Genomic DNA, 12,268 nt, shown 5'->3' with positions numbered 1-12,268 from the left:
GAACTGGGATTTGAACTCAGGATCCTCTGATTCTAAATACAGTATCTTTTTACTACTCCATAGCAATCGTGAAATCTTCCCTTCCACTAATCTGAAATCTCTATGCACAAAAGTAATGTGTACTTTAGAGTATATTTTATTTATTAGATACTAAGGAGAGCTACCACTACCTCTGAAATTCTAGAGTGAAGTGGCGAGGTGGTTCAGTGGATAGAGCACCAGGTCTAGAATAAGGATGACCTGAGTTCAAATCCAGCCTCAGACACTTACCAGCTGTGTGACCCTGGACAAGTCAGTTTAACTCTGTCTGCCTCAATTTCTTCCTCTATGAAACAAAGATAATAACAACACCTACTTCCCAGGATTATTGAGAGGACCGAGTGAGATAATATTTGTAAAGTTCTTTGCAAACCTTCAAGGGCAATGTAAATGTTGGTTATTCTTATTATCATTCCCTTAAGCATCAGACTTAGAGTGAGGAAGATTTGAGTTCAAATCTGGACTAAGGCACTTCATAGCTGTGTGACCCTGGGCAAGTCACTGAACTCTCTCAGCCTCAGTTTTCTTATTCAATAAAATGAGGATAATAACAGCACCTACCTCATAGGAGTGTGTGAGGGTTAAATGAGATAAGAGATGTAAAACACTGTGCAAATCTTAAAGCGCCATAAAATGTAGTCGATTATTACTGTCGTTATTATTATTATTATTACATTTCCTCCACCTGGCATATCTTTCCTCACTCATCACCCCCTAATGAAGTCCCACCTATCTTGAGGCCAGTTCAAATGGCAACTCCCTAATTGACTAATGTTATAACTGACGTTGTTATGTAACACCCCAGACCAGAAGCATTTATGCTGGACTCCTCAGTGAAATGAAGGGATTGGACTCTGTGGCCCAGAGGGCCCTTCCAGCTCTCTAACTCTGACCCTTTGACCTTGGGAAATTCACTTCAACTCCCTGGGCCCCTGTTTTCTCATCTGTGAAATGACACGGATGGACTCGATGGCCCTGAGAACTTTTCCAGCCCAAACTTCATGATCCTCTGACCCAGTAATTGTTCTAATCTCCCACGACCACAGATGTCCTTGCAGTCCCCAGGTAGGATTGGAGAATGAGGGCTGGGTCGACCCAGGGGAACTCATCTACCAACACCCGATCTGAAACGCTTACCACGCAGCTGGTGTTGACTCAGGACAGATTGTTTTACTTCCACTCTACCCCAGACATAGAGAAGCCATAGAAAACTAAACCAGGAACGGGGTGCTGCTTCCTACGGCTCCCTCCCCTCGACCGGACAGCGGAAATCCAACCCAGCCTTAACAGCAGTCACTCCCCTCCTCTCCAGGGACACATTTTGTAAAGCAAATCAATGACGACAAGAATCATGGTAAGTAACAGCCGACTCCATAGAGCTCAAAGGTTTGCAGAGCTCCGTCATGTATTATCTGACTTGATCTCCCTGCAACAGCCCTATGAGGTCAATGGTACCAATATATCATCCCCATTGAGCCCCACTGAAGTAATTCTGTGACTTGGTCAAGCTTCTACACCTAATAAGTGCCAGAGGTGGGATTCAAACCTGTCTCTCCGTTAATTCCAAATCCAACATTCTTTCCAGTCTGTGCAACTCCGGGAGGAAGACTGTGGACTGGTCCTATTTTTGTGTTCAGTTATTCAGTTATTTCATTGACCCTCGTACTTAATCCTACTAGCACCCCTGCTCCTGTTACCACCATCCTCCCCATGCCCCACCCCATGCACATGTATCTACTCTGTTGTCATCAGTAGTATGTAAAAAAGACTCACTTCAGGCATCTGGAACATGGCAAAGAGGTTTTAATAGTGGGGCTTGAGGACATACCTAGAGAAGGCAGTATTTTCAGAGACAACCTTCTCTTCTTCCCCTATTCCCACCCTCACTTTCCACAAATCACTTCCAACACACATGTCTCTTTGGCATCCTGGTGAATTCAGTCAGGGCATGACATTCAAAATGTGTGGAGGTCCCACTGAACATCTGGATGGCTTCTGGAGCTAGTCTCCCTAAAATTACAACTCTTTGGGCAGGGTTTCAATGTTGACATTCCTTCTGAATTCTGTGTCTTTGACTCTCCTGGGCGCTTGGATCTCACACCACAGATCTTGAACTTGGTATAGACTTTTGGGAAGGAAGGGCTTGAGAAGTAATATACCAGGGGGTCCAGCATGCTGTTCATATAGGTGAAGCTGAGGGTGATGTGAAGGGCCACATGCACAGATGTGTCACAAGCACTTGATGGGACTGTCCAGAGAAAGTACAGTCTGGCCAAGACACTGGGCAGGTAGCAGATGACAAACACAGCAGCCACCACAACGATGAACCGGGTGGCCTTCTTCATCCGGGTTTGCCTGGTCAGCTGCTGCCTCTGCCTCAGGCTCCAGACGACGTTGAAGGAGCAGAAGGAGATGATGCCCAGCGGCAGGAAGAACTCCAGCTGGAACATGATGTCATGCCAGCCGTTGGCAGACTCCATGATGAAGCTCTCACAGGACACTGTTCTGCCCTGCACACACAGGTGGCTCTCAGTCAGCAAAAACAGAGTTCCCACAATGACCATGGCCCAGAGGGCACAGGTGATGCAAGCTGCTGTCCGGTTGGAGATGGTGTTCAGGGCGTGGTGGGGGTGGACCACCTTGAAATAACGATCTACAGCTACCACTGTGAGAAATACGATGCTGCCGGCTCGGTTGGTGGCCAGCATGAACAGTACCACTCGGCAAGGGATGTCTTCAAAAGCCCATTTCCGATTTTTCCGGTAGTAATCAGTCCGAAAAGGGAGACATACCATCAGAAGGAAGTCTGCCACGGCCAAGTTGAAAAGGTAGACGGTGCTTGGTTTCCATGACTTCATATGAAAGCAGAAGCCACACAGAGCGAGGCCGTTGCCCAAGGCTCCGAGCACGAATGCCAGGACCAGCAAGGGAGGCATCACCTGGGCGATGGTGTCCCCTTTGATGAGACAGCAAGTTCCGTTCATGACTGAGAGAGAGCCGGGGACGGGGCTCTTCTGCCCGTCTGACAGCTGAGCTGAAAGCTATCTGAGCCTCCCTCTGTAGCACGCTGGCATTGACCAGCCAGCTGATTCTCCGACTTCACCACGGTGGGATGCAGGTGTCTCACATCACACACATCTCATCTCTACCACCGCAAGAACAGAGATATTAATCAGGAAATGGCAGAGTCAGAGGGGCCTCCCTTGACCCAGCTCACAAGCTGGTGGCCTCCCCTGGAGAAAAGTGGCATGCCAGGGCTAGGACTGGAAGTGCAATGAGCTTGCCCACTGAGCGATTCTTTCCCAGGGAGCAGCCAACAGACCCACTGCGACTCATGCTGCCCAGCACAATGTCTTTTCTCTTCCTTGCCCAAGAAATGGTCGGGATAATTTTCATTTTCAGCTGGCCTGTTTCTCTTTGCAATCACTCCAGACTGACCAGCACAAACTACCCAAAAGGCACTAAGAGCTTGTTTGCCATCCCTCCTGGGGGGAAAGGCAAACATTTCCTGGAGACGTTCCCTGCCCCTTTGCTTGTGTTCCTCCCCCTGACCTCTGACTGACTGCCCAGTCCTCTCCTCCAACCCCATGGGGAGCCTGCATGGAGTAACAGAAGGAAAGGAGGGTCAGCTGTCTGCAACACCATGGATTTAGTCCACATTTAGACACATGGAGCAGGGGCAGAGGAGAGCAGTTTAAAGACTAATTCTGATAAGTCATTCTTAAGAATCAGAACTGCTTTCACTGCTGGGAAAAGCCACCGTGGCCACCATGACCACTTACCCTCACAACTGATGCCATGCTCTCCTGTACACATCCTTCCTCTGCCCCAGATCAATTGTGCAATTTTTTTAAGTCTGTGAAATGGAAACAGGCATCTTTTCTCATTGGTCTACCTCTATCTTTTTGGGAGTCAAATCCCCACACTCCTGGGAAGGGGAGCCTGGTATGTTTGCAAGAGACGATCAGGCTCTGAACTTGCCATGAGTGATCCAGACACTCAAAAGCTGAAACATATTTTGCTTGGGGGTGTCACTCAGTCGGTAGGGGGCCAGTAAAGAAAGTAGGTTTAGGATTGAGCCATGTGGCCAGTTTATCTGTGTATTCAAATGACCAGACACAAAGGTGGACATAGTACGACCCAGAAAGGCCCTTCCTCCCAAAGACTCTGGGGTCATATGGACCAGGTCTGATCCTGTGCTCTGACCCAAGAGGATCAGTCTTGCTTTGCCACTCATTGTCCCCACTTTGAGTTGCTCCAATTAAATCTAATGTTCTCTAAGTCTACATTTCTCCAAATATGGGTAACAGCGTCACCTATTTCCCATACAAACAATCAGGGTAATAAATGCATATTGAGCATAGGGAAGCTTTGTATTTACCCCCCACAGAAAAGGTGGAAGAAACAAAGACTCACAAGAGGTTACAAATGCATAGACCGCTCAGAAAACCAAACAGATCCTCTCAGAAGCCTAGGATTGCTCTCAGGGTAATCCTTGGCCTTCCTGTGAGCCCCTCTTCCATACAAAGTCCTATCTAGTTCCCCTAGATTTCATGGTGCCACTTTGTGGTACTAAAATCCCATATTTTACAGGAAGTCTTTCCCAATCCTCCTTAATTCTAATGCCTTCCCTATTAATTATTTCCTATTTATCCTTTATCTAACCTGATGTGTGTGTGTGTGTGTGTATGTGTGTGTATGAGTGTATGTGTTGTTTCAGTGCTGTCTCTCCCATTAGATTATAAGCTCCTCGAGGGCAGGGGCTGTCTTTTGCCTCTTTTTATATCTTAGGACAGTGCCTGGTGCAGAGTAGGAGCTTAATAAATGTTTACTGACTGATTGGTTTAGATTCCCTCTGGAAAGCAAACACATTAGATTCTGAACAATCTCCTTTCCCATTTGACCTTTACTGTCTGAGTAACTCACTGGCTTTACTCTCCAAATAGTCCACTGTACAGGAGCTATGAAGGCAATCCTCAGGAAGCATACAATGTCAGGAAACTCCCTTGTCTTTCTCAAAGGTCCAATCCCCAAACTCTTGAACTTGGAACCTCACAAAGTTGGTCTTATATGAGACATCTCTCAAAGCTAATGCTGCTCAGGAAATCTCCCTTAGCTGGCTAGAAGTTTAGATTACAGAATCATGCTCCTTGGGGAATTAAGAATCCTTCCCCCTCCACACAGGCATTTGGCATTTTTGAACATTGTCCATGAAACAATCCACAGACCAAATGGGCACGCACATTTCTGCCTCTGCCATGTGCCATGTAGGAAGTCTCTTAGTGCCTGGGGTTGCTACCATTTATTGGTTCCTCCTTTCAGGCTACATACAAGCACATATCTAGAGATCCCATTTACTTTTGCCACAAACTCCTCTTCAGGGGAGAAAGCTATGTATGAGCACAGTTTTCTCACCACCACCACCACCCCCAGAAAACAGGTCCACTCTCTGAGTGCTGGTCTGTCTTTTCTTTTTTTCTCCACTTAATAGCATTTTGGATTTTTTTCCAATTATGTGTAAAGATAATTTTCAACATTCACTTTTATGAGATTTTGAGCTCCAAATTTTTTTCTCCCTCCATCCCTCCCTCCCATTCCTCTTCCCCAAGATGCCAAGCAATCTGATATAAACTATAAATGTCTGATCTGTCTTTTCAAAGAGAAAGAGCCGCTAGCTTGCTTTTATAAATATGGATGGCAACAGTTGTTCTGAAAAGAATCTGTCTTTCTGACTCTTAGTCAGCCAATCACCAGGAGTCTCTGGTGTCCTGTCAGCAAGTTGCCAGTGGACATATTCAAATTCCATGAGAAATTGCTTCTCCAGTGCCTTGTATAAAGTTGGTTGGGGATCTCATCACACTGACCAGGGCCACCCTTTTCCTGACTCCCATCAACTCTCTCATAATTAAATAACAGATTTAGAGGTAGGACTGACCTTAAAGGACATCCGATCCAACTTTTTACAGATGAGGAAACTGAGGCCCAGAAAAGTTAAATGATTTGCTGAAAGCTACACAGTTGGAAAGTAATAGAATCGGGGTTTGAACCCAGGGTCTTGAACTTCACACCCAGTACTCTTTCCACTATATTATGTTCCTTTTCATAATCATAGTGGACACCCTCAAGTATGTGGCTCACCATGCCTGGAAGGCTCTCTCTCTCCTCATTTCTGCCTCCCGGCCTTACCGGCTTCCTTCAGTTCCCAGCTAAAATCCCACCTTCTGCAGGGAGCCTTTCCTGCTTCCCCTTAATTCTAGGGCCTCCCTCTGTTGCTTATCTCCAATGCATCCTGTCCATTGCTTGTTTATATGTAATTGTGGGGGGTTTTTTTGGCTAGGCAATGGGGTTAAGTGACTTGCCCAGGGTCACACAGCTAGTAAGTGGTATGTGTCTGAGGCCACATTTGAACTCAAGTCCTCCTGAATCCAGGACCGTACTCTATCCACTGTGCCACCTAGCTGCCCTTATATGTAATTGTTTGCATATTGTCTCTTCCACCGGATTGTAAGTTGCTCAAGACTATCTTTTTACCTTTTTTTGTATCTAGTGCTTAGCACAGTGCCTGGCACAGAGCAGGGGCTTAATAATGCTTATTGATTAAATGACTGACAGAACCTTGAAACAATTCAAATTCCACCTCAGATACTGGGTAAGTGGCCCTGGGCAAATCACTTAACCTCTTTGCATCTCACTTCCCTCATCAACAAAATGAGAGAATCAGAGTCAAAGGCTTCTCATAGTCCTGTGATCTTATGAAATACTGTTATCATTTCAGATTTAGATTGGGCCTTTTCCAAATGGAACCAGGTGATTTCCCAGTCATATTCCATAAGCAGCAAGCTTCGCTTTTGGAGGGAGGAAGGAACAGAGATGTAATTTTGTGGAAATTATGCCTAATGGCCTGCAACCTGGAGAGTTTGCCAGAGCTCTCATATGACGGGTATTTGACTCTGGATAAAGCCTCTTTAGACAGCAGGGTGCCATGGAAAGACTCTTGGGTTTGGAGTCAGAGAAACTGGATTCAAATATCGGCTGTGTTACTTACAGCCTGGGTGACCTTAGATAAGGCACATTCCTTCCTCTGCTACTCAGTTTCCTCATCTGTAAAATGAGAGTTGCACAGTGGATAGAGCACTGGCCCTGAAGTCAGGAGGACCTGAGTTCAAATCCAGCCTCAGACCAAACACTTGACACTTAACTAGCTGTGTGACCCTGGACAAGTCACTTAACCCCAATTGCCTAAAAATAAATAAATAAAGTAAAAATGAGGGTTGGATAAGATGATCTTAGTCACTTCCAGGCCAAGTCTGTGATCTCCATGTCTTGGTATCCTATTTCACAGTTGGCCAACCTCTTTTCCATGCTCTCTCACTGTATCGTTCCAACAGCAAGAACCATGACAACAATAAAGATTTTTATAGCACTTTCAGGTTTGCTAAACACTTTGTAAATATTATTTTATCTTCACAACAAGCCTGGGAGGTAGGTGCTACTTTTATCCCCACTTTATAAATGAGGAAACCAAGGCAGATAGTGGTTAAGTGACTTGCCCAGGGTCACACAGTTAAATTTTCTGAGGCTGGATTTGAACTCAGGTGACGCCAGGTTCACTGATGTTATCTGCTGTGCCACTTACACAGGAGGGTTGATAGGTTGCCACGTCTGGTTTCTAGAGAAGTAAATTGAGGCTGAGAGAGGTTAAGTAACTGGACAAAGGGAGGGAGGGAGGGAACAAGCCTTTATTAAGTACCTACTATGTGCCAGGCACATGCTAAGAACTTTACAAATATTATTTCATTTGATCTGATGTGACAAAACTATTAAGTGCTGGAACCAGGATTTGAACCCAAGTCTTCTGGGTAGAAGGCTGGATTTAGAGTCAGAAGACCCAAGTTCAAATACCTTCTCTGCTGCTTACTATCCAAGTGACCCTGGCCAAGTCATTTAACTTTTCTGGGCCTCTTCATTTATAAAATTAGAGCATTGCACCAAAGTATCTGTAATGTCCTTTCTAATTCTAAATTCTGTGATCCTAGATTCAAGCATTTGTCTGGTTCCTGAAGTTTCTAACCAAATGTAAACAATAGAAAGGATTTTTAGAAAGGCTAGGGGTTTGTGCAGTTTCTTCTATGGGATCCAGACTCTTTTAGTGAATGCTATGGTTTCTTTTTCCAATTTGCTGTACTGATTCTACTCATTAAGGCCTCTCTCCATCTATCTATCTGCAAAATGCCATAAATAGCCGTAGAATCATAGTATAAGGGTATATGTGTCCACCTCAACACCAATTCATGTAATTTTAGAAAGCCTGGAATTCTTGATTAAATCCATCAATCAAAAGTGTAAATAAGTCCTTAATTTGAGAAGAATGAAATATTTTGATCATTGAATGAAGATAGATTAACAGCTATATTGGAAATGTCTTGGGTTTTGTTTTTTTTTTTTACTTTTGAGGCATTTGGGGTTAAGTGACTTGCCCAGGGTCACACAGCTAGTACATGTCAAGTGTTTGGTCTGAGGCCGGATTTGAACTCAGGTCCTCCTGACTTCAGGGCCAGTGCTCTATCCACTGTGCAATCTAGCTGCCCCTTGGAAATGCCTTGTGATTGGCTGAAAGAATCAGACACCCTTCCAGGCTTAGGTAAGACAGGGTGAGGCAGTTCAAAATCTCATATCCCAGAACTATGGTGGTCAAATTCAGTGGTGGAGGGATCTTAAGTTGAGGGAGAATGAGTTTCTCTTCCCTTTTCCCCATATTGACCAGTTGATGACCTTGTGAACCTTGAGAGGTTAGAAAATCTGAAATTCCCATCACAACTGGTAGTAGAACAGCAGCAACTGATAGTAATATCTGCATCTAGGAGCTGAGCATCACACCATGGACAAGCTAGATACAGTAAGGAAAGGCAGCTTTAGGACTCTACAAGGGTAATCCTTGGAGCCCAAAAGAGAGATATACCCAACGGGGATTTTATAAGGACTCTATGAAGGGAAAAAGGCCTACCTTTGGCCACGTGGGCTTTCTGTTTAGGTACATTTTCCCCAGGGACATTGTGTGTGCAGTATGAGAGTGTACCCCCACTTTGTGGACAATGTTTCTGTAATAACTATCCTTCTCACACACACAGACACACACACACTTAATAAGTACCTTTTCTAAAAAGTCATTTTGGATGGTAATTAATGGGGAGCACACCGGTTGGGGCTCATGAGCAACAATACTAGAAAATTCCCATCCCCCTCTTTCTAGGATGCTAGGAGCAACTGTGAGGGGGGTGGGAATTTTCAGCTGCCCTTTAGGAGACCTGGCCTGCCAGTACAAGTGCAAGTTAAGGGAGGGAGTCCAGAGGAAATGTTACAAGAAAATGGAATAGACTTTGGAAGTCATATAACCCAGACCCTTCATTTTATTTCAATGCTTAAATAGATGCATATAATGTAGATGCACACTTGCCTTCTTATCCTGAGCAAGTCTTGTCCATGGTATTTGAATAAGTCCCTTGTAGAGGATCTGCTGAGTGTGCCAGAGTCATTCCTGTAGTTCTTTTGATAACTCTTTGATACTAATAAAAAAAACTCTGCCTATCTGTCAGTTTTCCTTTGCTCTCTTAATAGATCTATTCGACCTCCTTTTTTGGTCACACATGTCATATCTGATGTTTTTTCAGCTACTTCTCATACTCAAGTTGTTGGTATGTAGGGGGAGGACAGCAGCTTCATTGCTGGCAGGAAAGTAGGACAAAGCCATTAGACCCATTCAATCATTTTCAGTCTTGTTAAGTGAGGCTCTCAGGATGATCTGCGTGGACCATGAGGGTCATGATGAAGGCTGAAAGGACTTTTCTCACTCCAGACTGTACAAAATAATTTCCAAGGGGAAGGACAGGTCTAATATGAAGGGAAATTTGTTCATCAAAGAAAAGGGATTCCAGAAGGCACAATAAACGGAGGGAGAGGGTAGAATGGGACCTGGAAGGGATGGGGCTGACATGAATGGATCTGAAGGGGCAGGGAGTGGTGGCCACGGAAGGGAGCTTTGGCCCAGGTAGCCCATGCCACTGAATCACAGGTGGTTTGAATGGAACCATTGGGTAGTAGATGCTTCATGGCAGCAACATCAGCTGGGTTGTCAGTCTCTGAGCAAGTAGAAAACCAAGGTGGGAAAGAGGAAGGGAATATAAGTGGGCAACAAGGGTTCAGATGGCCAGTCCTTGGTCCTACTCAATGATCAAGGCAGTGGTTGGTGGAATCTGGAGCTCTGCTTCCGAAGGTCTAGGCCCCAGGGGTGGGGAACCTGCAGCCTTGAAGACACATGTGGCCCTCTGGGTCCTCAAGAGTGGCCCTTTGACTGAATCTCGAGGCTGCACTTGAGGACCTAGAGGGTCACATGTGGCCTCGAGGGCTGCTGGTTCCCCACCCCTGGCTAGGGTAAAACAAGCAAATAAATAAGGGTGCTAGGCCCTGAACGGGAGGTGGCAATTCAAAGACAAAAATGAAAACACTCTCTGTCTTCAAAGTGTTTACATTCCAGGGGTAGGGCATGGGGAGAGGGATATTGCATATAAACAGAAGAAGAAATGAAAAGTGGTCTGGAGGAGAGAATGCAAACCACAAGCAGTGGCCTTGATAAAGCTCAGAATATCATCATCCCAGCTTTGCAATGCCCTGGAATGGTTCTTGTAGCCACAAGGGCTTCCCTTTTCCTACACAAATAGCACCTGCACTTCTTCCCCAAGCCATTTCTCTGTTTCACTAAGGTCTGGGCAGATACTTCCTCCAGTCTCCTCTGCCATTTTTCTGGCCAGAAGCCACAGGACTAGAGGAAAGAAGACAGACTTTCCATTCTCTGGAGGCCACGATATCACTGGCCTATCGCATCCATCCTGATGCTTTTCATAAACGAATACAGCTGCAGGGCTTACAAAAGATGGTGCCACAATGTCACAGCCATAGACAGGGACCTTGGAGGTCAGCTAGCGCAACCTCATCACTTTACAGATGAAGAAAAATGAGGCCCAGTGAGAAGCGTGGCCTTACCCAAGGTCCCAAAAGGAATCAGAGGCATGCCTGACGTGTGCACCCATGCCCTTGAGCTCCAAATCCTCTGGTTTTCCCACCACACCCTGAAGCCTTGATCTGAGAGAAACAATGCAATAGCAGAAGGAACGCTATAGTACCAGTGAGTATTTATCTAACAATTTAAGGTTTACAAAACGCTTTACAAATATTATCTTATATGATCCTTATGACACCCCTGGGAGGCAGGTGTTATCCTTATTCCCATGTTATGAATGAAGAAACCAAGGTCGATAGTGGTTAAATGACTTGCCCAAGGTCACGTGGCTAGTGTCAAAGTCAAATTTGTGCTCAGGTCTTCCTGACTCCGAGTCCAGTGCTCTGTGCACTGTGGCACCTCCTGCTGCTCTCACAGGTCATTTATCCTCTGCCTCAGATCCTCCAGTTGGGTAACTGTTATAAAAAACACATTGCCTACTTCTGGGAAAACGAGTTGTAAACCTCAAAGCTCTATGGCAGCATGAAATTGTTCTGGGCCTGGGATTTCCTCAGTGTACCAAGGTCCCTTTGAGGAAATTCCCTGTCACGTTAGAGATTAGCAATTGCTCCCATATGCCCAGAGACACACAGACAATGTGTGTGTGTCAAAGGGAGGACGGCTCCCAGGTTGTTGTGACCCTAAGGATGCTGGTCTGTTCTTTACCCTGTGTGAGAGACAGCTTCATATACTGGTTAAGACCCTACCTTAGACACTTACTACCTGGTGACCTGGACAAACCATCTCACTTGTTTTTTCGCCTGTAAAATCAGAGTTGGACTCACTGATCTCTAAAGTCCTCGCTGTTCAGGATCTGTGGTCCTGTGCAACGATTATCATCTTTCCCATAGTTGGTCAGACTTGAAGACAAAATTATTCTCAGGTTCACTCTTGTGTCCCAGATTAAAAATAATTTATCTAAATGCCTCATCTGTCTGTCCCTTGTCTAACTATTCCCTTCTCCAAATTTTGTTTCATTTCATTCTTCCATATCATCCCCATCACTTGAAATATTTTCTCACCTCAATTTTGGCAAAGACTTCCTTCTTTCCTCCTGCACCCCTTCTTGGGAGGCCTATGAACCCCACCATGATGAAGCCTGATTAATACACACATTCACACATCATTCACATACGTGAATGCACAAATAAGAATACAAACAATACACTATTACAC

The 12,268-nt window shown here is 45.2% G+C and overlaps 1 protein-coding gene across 1 annotated transcript; it reads right to left on the bottom strand.

Annotated features, from left to right (window-relative positions):
• Positions 1-1,824: 1,824 nt before the first annotated feature.
• HCAR1 (hydroxycarboxylic acid receptor 1) lies at positions 1,825-3,530 on the bottom strand. The gene has a single exon (XM_020970299.2). The coding sequence runs from the start codon at positions 3,021-3,023 to the stop codon at positions 1,995-1,997; it is 1,029 nt and encodes a 342-aa protein (XP_020825958.1). The 5' UTR covers positions 3,024-3,530; the 3' UTR covers positions 1,825-1,994.
• Between the last annotated feature and the right edge of the window lie 8,738 nt (positions 3,531-12,268).

This window comes from Phascolarctos cinereus, unplaced genomic scaffold (assembly GCF_003287225.1).
Source record: "Phascolarctos cinereus isolate Bilbo 61053 unplaced genomic scaffold, phaCin_HiC Scaffold_4;HRSCAF=312, whole genome shotgun sequence".
Lineage (NCBI taxonomy): Eukaryota > Metazoa > Chordata > Mammalia > Diprotodontia > Phascolarctidae > Phascolarctos > Phascolarctos cinereus.
This window is presented reverse-complemented; position numbering and strand designations above follow the sequence as displayed.

Coding starts and splice junctions, on each gene's coding strand:
- HCAR1 (XM_020970299.2), bottom strand. CDS start 3,023: ATGAACGGAACTTGCTGTCTCATCAAAGGGGACACCATCGCCCAGGTG.